At 37.9% G+C, this 18156-nt stretch overlaps 1 protein-coding gene across 3 annotated transcripts; it reads right to left on the bottom strand.

The window, feature by feature from the left end:
• Nucleotides 1-5971: 5971 nt before the first annotated feature.
• On the bottom strand, nt 5972-11423 carry LOC132565468 (E3 ubiquitin-protein ligase TRIM45-like). Of its 3 annotated transcripts, none has more exons than XM_060230115.1 (3): nt 11229-11423; nt 9249-9455; nt 5972-8502 (listed from the first exon to the last, which is right to left on the bottom strand). In XM_060230115.1, the coding sequence occupies exons 2-3, from the start codon at nt 9443-9445 to the stop codon at nt 7347-7349; spliced, it is 1353 nt and encodes a 450-aa protein (XP_060086098.1). In that variant the 5' UTR covers nt 9446-9455; nt 11229-11423; the 3' UTR covers nt 5972-7346. The 3 variants fall into 3 exon arrangements, with proteins under 3 accessions (XP_060086098.1, XP_060086099.1, XP_060086101.1); XM_060230116.1 differs by having other exon boundaries at nt 11331-11407; XM_060230118.1 differs by lacking the exon at nt 11229-11423 and adding an exon at nt 10908-10955.
• Nucleotides 11424-18156: the final 6733 nt, after the last annotated feature.

The raw sequence follows: 18156 nt of genomic DNA, 5'->3' as shown, positions 1-18156 counted from the left end.
TGTGATTGGAGACAGTGTAATAAGGATCTCGTCAGCAAAATACAAGTGGTCAGCATAGATATGTGATGAGAGGCCGTATAACCACGAACTCATCAAAACCAACAGCTGGTCACTATAGGTATGTGATTGGAGACAGTGTAACAAGGATCTCGTCAGCATGATACAAGTGGTTGGTATACATGTTCGATGATCGTAGATATGTGATGGTAGACAGTATTAGCAGGAACTCATCAAAAACCAAAAGTAGCCAATGTAGATATGAGATTGTGACTTGGAAAAATAATGAATGACCACTGGCTACCAAACACAAGAATCCTAGGTAAATTCACCCAGCTTGATGGGCTCATTCCCCGAACACCAACTCTGCCAACTTGAAAGGAGGGTGTTTATAAAGGGAATCCTTTGATGTTAAAGTTATAGTCTGTTTCAACTAAGAATGTCAACTTGTCCTTGTAAATAGGATACGTACATATCAATAAGGAAATAGGTAAAGTTTTTTTTTTGTTTTACATATATAAATGTAACACATTTTTGTAGTATATGAAGTATTACAAAATAGTTATTACTTATTAGTATTTAAAATTGTTATTTATTATTTTAATGATTATCATATAAGATTATATTTAATTGATAAATAAAATTTAGTAAGTCACAATGATACACTGATGTCTGTTATTAAATTGTATTTGTATTACATATATATAATGTTGAAACATTATCCACATCTTAGCATTAAATAAATTATTATCTAATATAAATAGTAAACCCCTAAATGAAGCTGAATTAGCACTATGTGTGACAATACATTATCCATTTATCTAGATATTATGTCCTTTTACAACCTGTGATAATCAAGTAATCCATAAGTCCAGAAAACACAAAACACTCTATCCAAGATGCAGAAGCTCGGATTCTGAATCGGCATAGGTCATCAGGTCGATTGTCCCAGTCTGGTAACGGTCCTTCAAGGTGGCCAGGCGTCTGTCAATGTTGGCGTATTTCTTCTTCCGGGGTTGAATGGTGCCTCCTGCATCTCTCTGAATCCGGCTGATGTCGTTCATGTCCTGTATGTCCTTAAACGTCTGGATAATGGTGTAGATGTTGGGGTGGGCATGCAGTACCTTCTTCAGTTTTCCGTGCCAAGCTTCCAGATGGTTGGTAGTCCGGGGTCCCTCGGTTGAAAAGTGGTTCCAGGTGGTACGATCTCCCTCTATCCATTGTGTGCAGCTACCTCGAAATCGACGAAGGCTGTAGTGGGTCGGAATGGAATGTCGAAGTGTACCATGTGATCCTGGAAAAGGGTGAAGAAACGGCTGTAGATTGCCTGGCTCTTTCCGGGAAGTAATGCGTATACGACTGGTGTCATGATGCCTTCATTCTGTACATGGACGCTGTAAATCTGATGAAACATTGTTGGACAGTTGTAGAAAGTTCCGTCACAGAAGAAGGTGTCAGATGCTGCAAGTTCGGCCAGGTTCTCCGACGAAGCGAATGCAATCATCCTGTTGTTCTGTTCACCGTTGTCAAAGAGGAGAAATGGTTCGCCTGTAGATGCTTCTGTCCATCTTCCATCCAAGGTGATGTCGGCCAAAGTCTTTGGTAGTGGAGGAGTCTGCTTGCGGCGAGCACGGTAAAGAGACAATTTCGCTGTGTAGAATGTTGGTAGTCGCTGGACCACGGCCTTGGAAGTGTCATCCCAGTCGTTGTCTCGGAGTTGATTGAGCTCTTCCTCAAAGATGGACGGAATAGGCTGGACCGATTATACGCATTTGTTGGTGATCTGGTTCATGATCTGTTTGGCTACAACACTGGCTGGGTCTGAGGCGTGGGTGTGTGGATTTCTTCCGAAGTTAGCTGGTATGTTGTCGATTGTCGAGAGTGATGCTGAGCAGCCTGAGGTCGAACATCTCCAGAATGTCCTGCTGCCGTTCTTTCGAATCTGTCTGAAGATGAATCCATTATGTGAAAGGTTCTGTCCGCCTCTTCTGTTGGTGATGAACTTAACGTTGATCTTAGCATTAGCCATACTGTCCTTGTATCAAACAACAAATATAATAATATCACTCAAATTAAACACAATTTACATAAAAACTGAGAGAAAATACAAGATTAACTAATTTACACAAAAACTGAGAGAAAATACTAGATTAACTAATATTTGACAAAAGTTACAATTTACACAAAAACTGAGAGAAAATACAAGATTAACTAATATATATATGACAAAAGTTATGATTTGACAATATATATCTGTGACAAAAGTACAGTAATAAATCAAGCAATGATTGAGACATTGATCTTTCAAAGTGCAGATTGAAATATGATAATTTCCCAAAATGAACTTGGCTTTTATACATTTCCCATTGAATAGCTTGGGATTTAAACAGATTTAACACAGATATTTGATTCCTTTATTTTACAGTTATTAGCAGTTTTCAGTTTTCTGAACAGTTATCAGAATCAGAACTTAATCATCTGATTTACCTGTTTTCTGAACAGTTATCAGAATTTACCTGTGCAAGTTACCTGTACTACAATTCTAAAACAGCTTATAATCCACTATCATCACAGTTGACCTCCTATGTAAACATGTTGCCATATACAGAGTTGGTGTTCGGGGAAGACCCCGCTTGATTGACAATCATCACTGTAAGAGGCATGCATTTGGACTCCTTCAGTAGTGGTGAAAGTTTCCTCTCAATGAGGTGCTACTAAGGATTACAGCAGAGAGAGAATTAACGAGATTTAATTTCCAAACATTCATGGATATGACATGACTAACACGAATGAGTGTACTAGTACTGACACAATGGCAGAAAAACCACTGAGAAGAATTAAAGCTGTGCCAGCAAGAAGTCCTTTCGATTATGCAAGTTAAAACTGGTACAATGCAATGTTACACCACAAATCCTTCATTCTATAAATTTAATTTCTTGTAAATCGATGTTTATTTTGACTTGTAGAGGATTACTTGTTGACAAGATAAGAAATATTGTCAATCATAAGTATATTGGGTACTGATGCACATATTTTTGTACAGGCCATATCCTAGTTTCTCATAATTCAACAAGAGATCCCAGAGGGATCTTGATGCCCACCATTTTGATCTTTATTTGTTCTTTAGAAGTTTTATCTTTTCCCTTAATTTTCTCTTCTCTCACTGTTTTTACTCTTGATTATACCAAATTTTAGCATTCCTCTGACGAAAGAGCATTAATAATTTTAATTGCCAAATCCAAGATAGCTGTCAACCATTTCCATTTTTCTGATCAGTCCCAAAATGAAATGTGCACAACAAATTACCAAAGGTAACCTACATATCACATTTGAGATCCATCCAGTACTTCTCACAAAATAGTGATAACAACCTTTCATTGTTGAAATCCAAGATGGCTGCCTGTTGGCTTCTTTTTTTTTTACTTTTAATCAGTCCCAAAATCAAATGGGCACAACCAGGACAAAGAGGAACCTACATGCACATATGAAATTTGAGAATGTTCCTTCTAGTACTTCTCAAGAAATAGCAATAACAAACTTTCTCTGTGGAAATTCAAGATGGCCACCTATCAGCCATTTTGTTTTTCTGATCAGTGTTAAAATTATATTGGCACAACTAGGGAGCAAGGAGAACACACGTGTGAAATTTAAAAAACAAAATATCCATCCAATATTTCTCAGGAAATAGCGATTACAAAAAAACTTTATTTACCGACAGACGAAGGGTGATTTGATTAGCGAAAAAACAAAACTTTGTATGATTTCTGTTTCTGACATTATTTAATCAAAACAAAAGAAAAAACTTTGTAAACTATTTTCATATTTAATATACTTGGTCAAGATATATGCATACATGGAAATATCACAGTGAGCCAACTTCTGGTTTCTAGAGCTGTATTTTCAAATTAGATCAGCTAGAAAAATGTCTGCAGGTAAAGAAGGCAAACGAGACAAAAATTGTTTTTATCGTGAGTCATTACATTCATTAACCAGTGGTTACAAAAACAGTTGTAGCTCCCATTAACTGAACATTTTCTTTGTTTCAGCTCAGCTCCCAATATTGAGAATAATAATGTTAAGAAAATAAATGCATACATTTCTTTTTAGATCAACTGAAGGGCAAATTGCTTTCATCAGTAAAAAAAAGGATGTTCCAGATCAAAAATATATTCCGCTTTATGAAATACAAGTACATGTACATTTGTATAAATATTAATTTGACAAATCTTCTTACCTCTGTTGTAAAAAGTGGGGGCATTAATTGAGGACAATATATAGATATTGTACTCTGTATCACTTCTCATTATAAATGCTAACATAATTGCAGATCCTTTGAAAAATGAAATAAACACTATAGTAATCATGATCCTTACAACAAGAAAGTAAATTAACAAAGTATACATATATGTGGAGAGGTAAGTAGTCTAGAATATAGTGGGTGTAAATAGAAGCACAGATTAACAATGCTGATCATGGCATTTGGCCTGTATATGCTAAATTAGTGAAAACTAAAATAAAATATCTTGACTAGTGCTCTCCTATAACTGTTCATCACATATTAAATTGTTTTATAACTGTTCAGGCGATGTAAAATTGTTTGTTCCATTTTAGAAAACATCTTGCATTAACCAGCTGAACATACCAAGGCTGACTGATAAGTTGTGAGCCATCTATTTAAGGGTTTGACTTTAGGCAGACATATTGTATCATTTTTCAACATAATTCCCTTCAGCACCTATATGCTTTTGCCAGTGATGTTTATAAGGGCATCAATGCCACTTTTACAGAAGTCCTTTCTTGACCGTTCAGAAAGTCCTCCACTGCATGTATCACATCATCATCTGACCAAAAATGGGTACCAGAAATGACCTTTTTCAATTTTGTAAAAAAGATTAAAGTCTGAAGGAGCAACATTAGGCGAATAAGACGGATGCTCTATCAATTCAAAGCCACAATCATTAATGGCAGCCATGGCAACGACAGACTTGTTAACAAGGGCATTGTCCTGATGGAACAACATACTTTTACTGAGTTTTCAATGGTACTTCAGCTTAATATTTCTCTTAACTGCCTAGGAAGTTTTGCATAATATGTGCCATTGATTGTTTGGCCTCTTTGCAAAAAGTCTATAATCAGAATACCATTAGCATCCCAGAAAACAGAGGCCACAACCTTTCCACCTGATGGAACACTATTTCCCTTCAATGACAGGGGTGAACCGTGTGCTTCCATTGTTTAGACTTTGCTTGGCCTCTGGGGTGAAATGATGGGTCCATGTTTCATCCATAGTCACAAACCTCTGAAGAAAAGTATGCAGGATCTGCCTCTAAAAGGTTAAGATTAGCATGTGACAAAGTCTGCCTGGTGTGCTTCTGATAAATGTCAGATGTCTTGGTACCAAACAGGCTGAAAGCCTCCTCATTTGCAAGATTTTTTGTAAGAATGGAATGCACTCTTTCCTGTAAATTCCAAATGTACTGGCTATATATCTCTTTGTAACTCTTCTATCAGCCATAACAATATCATGGACTTTATTGACCATTTCTGGGGTTGCAACAGTGACAGACCTGCCAGGACAGGCGTCGTCCTAAAGGCTCTACCTGCCACACTTAAGTTCCGCCAGCCACCTTTTCACATCAGCATATGAAGGGGCATCATTCCCTAGTGTTGCTACCACATCAGTATGTACCCTTAGGTGCTAGACCTTTCTTATGCAGCATAAACTGACCAAATGACACCAGTCTTCGGGAACACAGCCTTAAATAATCAGGGAATAATAGAGCTGAAAAAGTACATCCCTGCTCAACTTCTTCAATACAAGGCTCACAAATTATCAATCAGCCCTCGTAAATAAGCAATGTCTAAAAGTACATATATATACATTGACTGTGATTATAAATATCGATATAATAAAATTTCAGTTAAAATACATATAACAGCAGAACAAATACATACTGTGATTATAGATATCAGTAAAATAACATTTTAGTTTAAATACATATAATGCTCTGCATTGCGTTAGTACTAAAGCATACTTCATACTTAACAAAATTTCTTTTAACACATATCACATTTACAGGCATTTCTTACCCATAAGGACAGCAATATGTTGGAAGACTTGTACTGGGTATTCAAAATTTGTTGCTATTTCTTTCAACAATTTTGAAATTTTTACCATGAAAATAGCATCTTTTCATACATGGTATACAAAATGTAATACTGAACTATCAGCCTATCACAAAAGCATATCCTCAAAAAATAAATGTGAATATAGTCCATGTAAAACAACTGCATTTTATTAACTTCTAGAACAAACAAGAGTTATCAGTGAAACTGATGAATACTCCCTGAAAGCGACTTTAACAAAGGGCCAGAATTCTGTAAACAAGGGGTTGCAGGACCTGAATCTGGTACACTGCACATCCCCTTAGTATGACTGGTGTATACACCAAGTTTCATGATCCTTGCTCCTAACTGTGGGCAAGTTATGCTCCGGATCCGGACATGAAAGGACAGACAAGGCAGCGACTAGATGCTCCCCCGAAAATTTTTGGGGAGCATAAAAACACTGAAAACACCAAATAGGAATGAGACTTTGCTACACAATCCTTCAGAACCATGTCCAGTTCTTCCTATATTAGTTTCAGGCTGTCCAGCGTCCCTAAAATTCCTAAAAAAAAAAAGGAAAAATTCAAAGGGAATTCCTAAAAAAGCCCCACTTTTTCACTTCAGTTCCTACTTTTTTTATATTTCTTACAATTTACTGAAAATGTTTTCATTAAATTCATACTTAAAATGTATTTTAATGTAGTCTGTAGTTCTAATTCAGGGTAGACAATGAAAGGCAGTTGACCAGTGGATCTATGTACCCAGATTGTTATTGGTTGTGACCGAGTGACAGAGGTGTGATTCTTAAGATCACAGCCAACAGCAGCTGGGACACTGAAACCCTGGAAGACACCTTTCCTGCAATTAAGGCATTGTATGCTAGTTTCTATTTTGTCAAATTTGCAAACGTAAGTCAGTTTAATGCTTTCAAACTTCCTATTCTAGTTACAAAATTCATAATTTTAGCCCTAAATTTGCCCTAAAATTTTGTAATTTTAGCCCTAATTTTTTGTCAAGAAGTGCTGGACAGCCTGTAGTTTGATAAATATATATGCCAATATTGAAGTGCTAGAATGATGCAGAAATATATAATACACAATAGCACATTATCAAATTTAAAATGTATAAAAGGTAGTTTTCTATGCACATTTTCCGAAAACATGGGAAGAAATTACATGTATGCAGCTCTATCTTTTACATCAATGCCAATTGCCACATCTTTTCCTACATCAAGCCAAGTCTTATGTTTTGACATAAGCACAAGCTGCTGCTACACTGACATACAGAACAAAAGTAAAACCAACAAAGGTCTGGGTGAAGGTGCCTGGCGACAGGTAGAGTTTAAGTGACAAGTCAATTAAGGTGACAACCATTGCAAGAGTGATCACAGCAACCAGTGCTGGCCACCACCCTGTACATGTAACAAGTCTTCCAAAGATAACATCCATCCTACCTCTCCAACTTCCTTTCTTTTGTTGAAGAGGAAGAAACGTTGTCTGCTCGTGCTTATTCATTAGCCGTCCAAAGTGAAAGAATCTGCATTGGCCAGCTTTGCGTATTTGTCCTGGTGAGAAGGACGGGTGGTGATGTATCAGGGAGTGACCAGCTAGTCCCTTCTTACACTCTGACATACTATTTTGATAACGACGGTATGTGTCAATGAGCTCCAGACTTATGTCACCCTCCTCAAGATTCTCCAAAAATTGTGTGCCACGCTGGAGCTGGTCTCTATAACTGGCCAGTTGAGTAGAGTAGGTTTCCAGTGCAGCAACACTTCCATCCTCCTTTAGCTGGCTTATCAGATTCTCTGCTTGGGCATCTATCTCAAGAGTGAGAGCCCGAGCTTGTCCACGCAGTGCCCGTACACAGGCCTCTCGATCCTGCAGAATTTTGGTACGTAGGTCATTCACTTCCCCCGTCACTTGGTCAATATGGGCCATCTCCACTCCTACTTGGTCCAACTCTGTTTGTAGCTCTTGCTGGGCTAGGCTTAGTTTACGTCCCAGTGGCTGGGTATCGTGTTTCTTGTGTTCCTCACACACACATGTCATGCATACTAGGATGTCACATGTTGCACAAAACATGTGGAGGGTCTCACCATCATGAGTGGAACAGGTACGTTGTGACGACAACACTGTACCAATGTTACCAGTCTCTATCTTCATTATGTTTGCTTCCTCTTCTATTCCATGGCTGAACAGACGATGGTTATGTATACAAAACTTACAAATGTCAAGGTCGCAATTGATACAGCGGTACTGTGAAACAAGCCAATCTCGACGACATACATCACACACACCAAAGTATGGCCTTGCCCCAATTTCATCCTGGATACAGTTGATATAGAAATTGGGTGGGAAGTCTTTGACTCCACCTCTCGGCACACAAACATCACTCCTGTAATACAATAAGAAAACTGAATAGATAATAATGCCTCTCTTCAGTGAAAGGGTACACGACTCTAGTACTTAGTTCTAGTCAAACATGTTAAACGTATATTAATTCCATCTTTGATACCCCTGGGGTTATATATCGCTCTCTGCACACCTTGAACAATTCCTGGCAAAATAAACGACAAAAGCTAAGTAATTTGATTGATCTAGAGCAGGATTCAGGAGAAAAAACTGGCAAATGACAAACTAATGATTTGTTCCTTTGAAGATTACAAAGGAGCAACACCCAATTTCATAGCCACTAAAACATACTGTTATGGGACCTCGAAATTCATTTGATGTACATCAAAGGACCAAACTAGTCTTCTCGCAACAGGGTGTTGTACATGGAACCTTCCATTTTGCCACCAAATGTTCCAGGGGTGGTAAGAGCAAAAGTGATCATAACCGTTGGAGTATCAAGGATGATTCAATTCCAGAACTCCAGGTTTTAAGGGCACCATCAATAAAATCTTAAATAATAATTTCTATAGGACTGGTTATTTTGGAAAACTATGACTTAAAAGAAAATTTATTTGAAAAAATCTTAAAGAACATTCTACTTCAAACTGTTAAACTTACTAGCATTTTAATGAAATATAAGCCAGCCCAGTTTTAGTACAATTATCTCTGAATCAAATTCTTTTATTCTAAATGATATGTCTTGTATGACCACCAACAGAATCATCATAACATCTACAGTTTGTATACCTGCATTGTGGACATCTGAAAAGGCGACCAGATGAGGAAGAATGTCGGACATAGTCTAGTAAACAGTTCAGACACACAGAGTGGTGACAGGGCAATATGCGTGGATCTTGAAACTCATCCATGCAGATGGGACACTGGAGGATCCGTTCCCGCAAACGCTCTATTTTATCTCCTTCCATACTTTTGTCACACTCCATACTGCCAGCCCTGTAACAAAGTTCAATTACTGTAGGTTTACAATAGTCAAGGAACTTCCATTTATTTAACTGGCAGCCCAATGCAGGAGCTTATAGATTTTCAATACTGTATCCTTTTGTTCAAGTATTGAAAATAATATGTATCTAGTTACCCATTTGTTTCATTCAGAAGATCTTGAATGAGTTACAATTCAAAACATTTATGGAAACTTTGATACTAGTATCATTAATATTGTATGAAATGGAAACTTATCACATAACTTTGATGCTATTGCAAATATTCGTGAAACTATCATCAAATCTATACACTGAAACAACATCTAAACTGGCAATATTCTCTTTTTCTTTGGTGATGTATGAACATATTGAAACGATAGTTCATGACAATTTTGCTAGGCCATTACCTGTGGTAACAACAAAGACCTATAGGGCTTGTATCTATTTTCTGGTTCAGTTTGCTGAAATTGCTTCATCAAAACTAAACGAAGGGTTTTCTAAAGATTTATATCTATTTCCACTGGAGAGTCATATGCACTGCTTATACAAAACCATGGTGTCTTCACTGAAGGATGCTTCAGATCAAATTTGGACAGTATTCAAATATTTTGGCGACAAATTTGCATAATCCCATATTTCAGTCTAAAATGATGAAATAGTGTATTATATATTATGTGGTATCCTATCTTGACAAACGGAAGACTGTCAAAGCAGGTCTCACACCCTTTCACTTAATCTCAAGAATACACATTTTGATGGTGAACAACATCACATGACCCATGACATCAAAGTGTTACTTCAGCGAAAGTGTACACTGCATATTTACCTTGTTTATAAGATACTCCTACACATGTCAATATTCATTTACATATACTTAAATAATTGTTTTAAAGTGAAACCTGCTGATAGTTTGCTTACATAATAATATATAAAGCATTTTCATAAAGCGAAGCAACAACAAGGAGGGCAGGATATGACTATTACTTAGAACAGGTACATATAATACAGATATATATAGTTATATACATCCCTGCCTAGAATAACTACACTGAATTGTTAATCGTAACTAAACTTTTTCATGGAGTAAATGTTATAATTGATAATTGTCAAGACTGACTGTTTTCTCCAAAGGAACCCCTTCCTGGTCAACAGATAACAGTAAAACTAAATGCAGATTGCTTGCAATAGGCCTACTGTTTATCCTTCATATGTGTAATTAACTACATGTGTTAAATGTTGTTTGTATAATTTGTGAACATTCGGGGTTCACTATCCTGACGTCAACATGTACAATAACTTGCTCTACTTGTGCATATGCACACTATGTCACAAATATTGTGACTAATAGATACACAAATCAGCCACCATGCTATAGAGACAATTCTATATATAGCTATAAATTATGTGTTAACAATGCTTTCTTGTACTATCAAAATGTAAATTTCACTAATTGCGACAAACTAACGTGCTGAGGATATCCGACCTCGGGCCTTTGGTACTTTGGCTGATATCAGGACTCCCTGGTTGGTTAAATTGGTTGACAGCTGCTCCCGTGTCCGAGCATCGTCTCACCGACGAAGGTCAGTGTTCTGGAGACCTGTATCCACGCAGAGGGGTAGGGATCCTGGCCGACAAGGGATGTGATATAAAATGGTTATATAATCTTCTTTTTAATATATATATGTTAAATATAGATAGCATGCTGTTAAAATAGTAATACTTCGTATCATTCAAGCTTTTCTAATCGTACATCAAGTTAATAGCTATACATGTAATTCGTATATACCTGTATTGTTAGGATTGGCAGATGATTGCAGTGAATGGCTACGGAACGTCCTACATCTGTCCCGACTCCCGTAGATCTAAACTTCTGCTGATGTTGACGTACCTGTATGGACACCGGAAACTGCTACTGTTTACAGCATTCTGACGATAAAGCTCCCCTAAACCATCTCGAGATACCGTCTACGCCTTTCAGTTTCAGACAGTTACAAATAGTGTAAAGCGCTAGTGGTCTGTTTATACGTGTATGAATCATTAGGTCATGAACAATTAACGCACTTCAGACAGTGTTTATCAGCGACTGAAACAGACAGGCTCTACTTTCGTTTTAGCCTTAGATTTTCATTGTCGTCAAATTTCATAGCAAAAATACAACAGACAGGGCACCAGGCACACCACACAAAAGTTTTCTGATAACTTCGATATGATCTCGGGCTCAGTGGCTTCCTTACATATAACTACCAGATCAGATGAGATTTTGAATCAAATCAGAGACGTATGATCAAATCATTAATGTATCTTTATGTGTATTGTAATAATAAATAATTTATTTCTTTATCACATTCGTGACATCCTTTGAATTATGTGTTTATAAATGTTGAAATCCATAACCAAGGTAAAATGAGCTGTTCAGGTCACCTGAGACTAAGTCTCACGATTACCTACCCCGATCCCTTTTTGTTCGAAGTCGTCCATCATCTACATTTTTTTTACTTCTTCGGAAAACTTCTGGATTGATTACAATGAAAATTAGTAGAAACCTTCCATGGTCATATGGAAACCAAAATGATGCAATATTATCCTGATTCCAGGGGCTTAAGGAGGGGGGGGGGGGGGGGGGGCGTTGCCAAATTGTCAAATTGACTGAAATTTCAACAATCTTCTATGTAGATGGTAAACTCTTGGTGGATGGGGGTGGATGGAAGGGTATTTACCAAAAAAAGCAAATTCTATCAAATCTTTCTTCTTTCTCTGGAAGGTATGGATCATGTGCCAATAAATGTCAGGATTCTGCTCAACTTGGTCAGTTTTGTGAAATTCGTGTGTCTGGAACCAATGTGATGAGAAGGGCGGGACCCAATAGTGGAGTGGACCAAATTTTAAAATCCTTCTTTTGTGGGAATGAGTTAATTTTGTCTTGGTTTAATTAAAATTAAAACTTCTTGAGAAGTATAGGATGGCCGGCTTTTATTGAGGTGTCCCAATATATAGAATTATAGGATGGCCGGCTTTTATTGAGGTGTCCCAATATATAGAAGTATAGGATGACCGGCTTTTATTGAGGTGTCCCAATATATAGAATTATTGGATGGCCGGCTATTATTAAGGTGTCTCAATACATAGAATTATAGGATGGCTGGCTTTTAATGAGGTGTCCCAATATATAGAATTATAGGATGGCCGGCTTTTATTGAGGTGTCCCAAAATATAGAATTATAGGATGGCCGGCTTTTATTAAGATGTCTCAATATATAGAAGTATAGGATGACCGGCTTTTATTGAGGTGTCCCAATATATAGAATTATAGGATGACCGGCTTTTATTGAGGTGTCCCAATATATAGAATTATAGGATGGCCGGCTTTTATTAAGGTGTCTCAATATATAGAAGTATAGGATGACCGGCTTTTATTGAGGTGTCTCAATACGTAGAATTATAGGATGACCGGTTTTTAATGAGGTGTCTCAATATATAGAAGTATAGGATGGCCGGCTTTTATTAAGGTGTCTCAATATATAGAAGTATAGGATGACCGGCTTTTATTGAGGTGTCTCAATACGTAGAATTATAGGATGACCGGCTTTTATTGAGGTGTCTCAATACGTAGAATTATAGGATGACTGGTTTTTAATGAGGTGTCTCAATATATAGAAGTATAGGATGGCCGGCTTTTACTGCATTTCATTATGTCCATGGTGGTCGCAATAGGCTACTTAATTGTAAACAGAAAAAATAAATTATAACCTACATTAGAATTTGAAGAAAGAAAAGTTTACACGAAAAGTTATTCCCGAGTCTCTCCTCAATAAAATCAGGTAAACAGGAAATGACATACTCTAACATTGATTGGTTAAAAATAGTTTTGCAAGTTTTGAAAACATACGTTTCAAACCATTAATGTAAATACTTGTTCAATTTATTTGAATTATTTAAGTTTTTGTTGCTTGATAGCTTGAAAGAATATCTTTTCGGTTAATATATTTTGGTCAGGTTAGAGTTTCTAATTCCGTGCTGCGATAAAAGTTTCAGCGACCGACTGTTTAAGGCGATCAAATATGTAGTTTGCTGGTTTTTATTTTAATCGCTTGACTTTTCACTCCCTTTAACGTAGCGCTTTCGCTATAATAGAGGACAGTGGCTAAGTGAAGAATTTTCAATGAATAAAAGAACAAGTGGTTGGTATTTTTCATTTTACTAAAAAACAAGTATTTATTCACGATTTTTCTTCCTGTCGACCATATCGCAACGGCTTCTCCCAACCAAATTTTCGAATTCTAGTACAATATTCCTTTTGACTAGATTTCGAGCTATCATGGGAAATGTACAGAATTTTCAGCAAAACCTATGCTATTATATAATAGGCTATCTATTTATAACTACACTATGACATAAATCTATTTATATACCTACGTAATCTAGTAGTCCAAATATATTGACACCTACATTCTTGACTGTGTCCCAATGTCATTTTTCTTTTTAATTTTTCAAACAGATCTTTCAGAAGTTTACAAGCCTAGATTAATTCAAACATAACGAAATCTTGAACCCTTGTGATCCAAATTCAGACAGACGACATTTGGAAATCCGTTACGTCACGGGTGTTCTAACAGGTAGCTGGGTAAGTTAAAAATTTTGTGATCGAAAAATGAAATTGCATTATAATGCATTAAATTAACTGGTTTAAGTCCATAATTAGATAATGATATTTGTAATGATAATATTATAAATATCTTATTACAAGAAGACGCAAATATATTACTACTTATGCGGATATATGGTCAATATTGTATGCTGTCTTCCGCTTCCCACTAAGGTACAGAAACCAGGTCACCTGTTGGTGTGCACACACGTTTGGTTAGACGTAGAACTGATGTACTAGGTTTGAAAGAACGGGATTCGACATTTGGTGGATAAAAGGGATGTTATAAAATGTTATACATTTTCTTCATGTCGATTTGGAGCTGTGCCGGTATAGAGGATCGTAACGATCATGCACTGACAATAAACTAAGCTAACTAAACAAAAATAACTATTTGCATATTCGCCATCTTGTTTTTTTAATATTCTATACTAAAAGGATAAAGAAACGCAGGGTGAACTTTAAACCAGAAATTAGGAATGATATCGGGCTTCATTTTAAACGAAATCTTGTATACTTACAGATAAATTAAGGCTTAAAAATTTGCAAAGTCTGTATTTTGCATCTGACAATTGGTTTAGAGGTAGTAACGATTAAATTGAATGGACCCATAGGATTTTGAAATTGAAATTGAACTGAGTCATCAATATCTTGTGTGTCCGTCGTTTGCTGTGGTCACGGCCCTTATTCTTCTGGTCATAGAGTTCATGAGAGCGTTAATCCGTCTTATGGTGATGTTGTCCCACTCTTCAATCAGAGCTCTGGTCAACTGCTCTCGAGTAGCAGGAGATGGCTGGCGCTTTCGAACCTGTCTATCCATCTGGTCCCAAAGATGCTCGATCGGGGACAAATCAGGGCTATATGGCGGCCAATCTAGTGGTTGAATGTTATTGTTGGCCAGAAAGACTTGGCAAATCCTTGCTACGTGGGGCCTAGCATTATCCTGCTGGAGGGTTAGATTATGCTGCTGTAAGAAAGAGATAACATGGGGTCGGAGGATCTCATCTCTATACATAGCTGCTGTTAAATTGCCATCAATAACAACCAATTGTGATTTTAACCCGTGTGAGATTCCTCCCCACACCATTACTGAACCGCCTCCAAACCTATCCCTCTCTACAACGCAAGCGTCCGTAAAACGTTCGCCACGACGTCGGTAGACACGTTGACGGCCGTCAGATCGATAAAGATAGAATCGAGACTCGTCCGTGAAGAAAACTTGTCTCCACTGCCTCAGTGGAAACCGTCGTGGAGCATGTGCAGCGACGTTCTATGGTGGAAACATGAACACCAAAGTGCCTAGCAACCTGATTTTGCAGCTGTCCTTGCATCAGCATCTGAATGGCCTGACCCCTCTGAACTTCTGCGAGTCGTGCCATTCTTAAAACGAATCAAATTCTCAATTAATGTTAGGGAAGCAGTTGGTCTGTATAAAGACTAACGAAGAGTGACTTGACCAACGCTGCATGAGACCAGAACAACACAGTGCACGAGATTCTTGTTTTTTCCTTCCTCCATTTACCAGAGCTGCGCACTGTACCGTGACTAGATTTTCGATACATGACAAGGTGTAATATGACCTAATTACTCAATCCACAAAGTTTCACTTTATTTGGAGAACGCGTTCAAAATATCGGAATAAATATTACCCTGCGTTTCTTTATCCTTTCAGTATATATAGGTATAGCAGGAGAACAGATAACGGGTGCATTCTTAACATTAATGGGGCCGGGTACATTATTTCTCGGTCAATTATACTTGACAATGTTCCGTATGCATTGATATAAAAAAAATAGATATTCTGAACCCGGTCTCACAGTTAAACCTTTTTCCCGAATAATAATTAGATTGCTGCTGTAAAGCCATCAGAGGGACTATCACAGTGAAACGCTTGTAAAGTTATAGAAAGTGTAACACAGTTCAAGTTCAAACGCAAATGTGACTGACGGGGGCTATCACAGTGAACGCTTGTAAAGTTATAGAAAGTGTAACACAGTTCAAACGCAAATGTGACTGACGGGGTAAGAAAGTGTAACACAGTTCAAGTTCAAACGTAAATGTGACTGACGGGGGCTATCACAGTGAACGCTTGTAAAGTTATAGAAAGTGTAACACAGTTCAAACGCAAATGTGACTGACGGGGGGCTATCACAGTGAACGCTTGTAAAGTTATAGAAAGTGTAACACAGTTCAAACGCAAATGTGACTGACGGGGGGCTATCACAGTGAACGCTTGTAAAGTTTTAGAAAGTGTAACACAGTTCAAACGCAAATGTGACTGACGGGGGGCTATCACAGTGAGCGCTTGTAAAGTTATAGAAAGTGTAACATAGTTCAAGTTCAAACGCAAATGTGACTGACGGGGGGCTATCACAGTGAACGCTTGTAAAGTTTTAGAAAGTGTAACACAGTACAAACGCAAATGTGACTGACGGGGGGCTATCACATTGAACGCTTGTAATGTTATAGAAAGTGTAACACAATACAAACGCAAATGTGACTGACGGGGTAAGAAAGTGTAACACAGTTCAAGTTCAAACGCAAATGTGACTGACGGGGGCTATCTCAGTGAACGCTTGTAAAGTTATAGAAAGTGTAACACAGTTCAAACGCAAATGTGACTGACGGGGGGCTATCACAGTGAACGCTTGTAAAGTTTTAGAAAGTGTAACACAGTTCAAACGCAAATGTGACTGACGGGGGGCTATCACAGTGAACGCTTGTAAAGTTATAGAAAGTGTTACACAGTTCAAACGCAAATGTGACTGACGGGGGGGCTATCACAGTGAACGCTTGTAAAGTTTTAGAAAGTGTAACACAGTACAAAAGCAAATGTGACTGACGGGGGGCTATCACAGTGAACGCTTGCAATGTTATAGAAAGTGTAACACAGTTCAAACGCAAATGTGACTGACGGGGGGCTATCACAGTGAACGCTTGTAAAGTTATAGAAAGTGTAACACAGTTCAAACGCAAATGTGACTGACGGGGGGCTATCACAGTGAACGCTTGTAAAGTTTTAGAAAGTGTAACACAGTTCAAGTTCAAACGCAAATGTGACTGACGGGGGCTATCACAGTGAACGCTTGTAAAGTTTTAGAAAGTGTAACACAGTTCAAGTTCAAACGCAAATGTGACTGACGGGGGCTATCACAGTGAACGCTTGTAAAGTTTTAGAAAGTGTAACACAGTTCAAGTTCAAACGCAAATGTGACTGACGGGGGCTATCACAGTGAACGCTTGTAAAGTTATAGAAAGTGTAACACAGTTCAAATGCAAATGTGACTGACGGGGGGCTATCACAGTGAACGCTTGTAAAGTTATAGAAAGTGTAACACAGTTCAAACGCAAATGTGACTGACGGGGGGGCTATCACAGTGAACGCTTGTAAAGTTATAGAAAGTGTAACACAGTTCAAGTTCAAACGCAAATGTGACTGACGGGGGGCTATCACAGTGAACGCTTGTAAAGTTATAGAAAGTGTAACACAGTTCAAGTTCAAACGCAAATGTGACTGACGGGGGCTATCACAGTGAACGCTTGTAAAGTTTTAGAAAGTGTAACACAGTTCAAACGCAAATGTGACTGACGGGGGGCTATCACAGTGAACGCTTGTAAAGTTATAGAAAGTGTAACACAGTTCAAGTTCAAACGCAAATGTGACTGACGGGGGGCTATCACAGTGAACGCTTGTAAAGTTATAGAAAGTGTAACACAGTTCAAACGCAAATGTGACTGACGGGGGGCTATCACAGTGAACGCTTGTAAAGTTATAGAAAGTGTAACACAGTTCAAACGCAAATGTGACTGACGGGGGGCTATCACAGTGAACGCTTGTAAAGTTATAGAAAGTGTAACACAGTTCAAGTTCAAACGCAAATGTGACTGACGGGGGCTATCACAGTGAACGCTTGTAAAGTTTTAGAAAGTGTAACACAGTTCAAACGCAAATGTGACTGACGGGGGGCTATCACAGTGAACGCTTGTAAAGTTATAGAAAGTGTAACACAGTTCAAGTTCAAACGCAAATGTGACTGACGGGGGGCTATCACAGTGAACGCTTGTAAAGTTT

The sequence above is a fragment of the Ylistrum balloti genome, unplaced genomic scaffold (assembly GCF_031769215.1).
Source record: "Ylistrum balloti isolate Yb309-2 unplaced genomic scaffold, AGI_CSIRO_Ybal_v1 Utg369724, whole genome shotgun sequence".
Lineage (NCBI taxonomy): Eukaryota > Metazoa > Mollusca > Bivalvia > Pectinida > Pectinidae > Ylistrum > Ylistrum balloti.
Note: the sequence above shows the minus strand (reverse complement) of the source record. Positions and strands in the feature narration are given on the sequence as shown.

Excerpts from the sequence above, each read along its gene's own strand:
- LOC132565468 (XM_060230115.1), bottom strand. The coding sequence starts at position 9,445 with ATGGAGTGTGACAAAAGTATGGAAGGAGATAAAATAGAGCGTTTGCGG. Across the intron at positions 8,503-9,248 it reads TTCAGATGTCCACAATGCAG|GAGTGATGTTTGTGTGCCGA; the intron begins GTATACAAACTG and ends ATTGTATTACAG.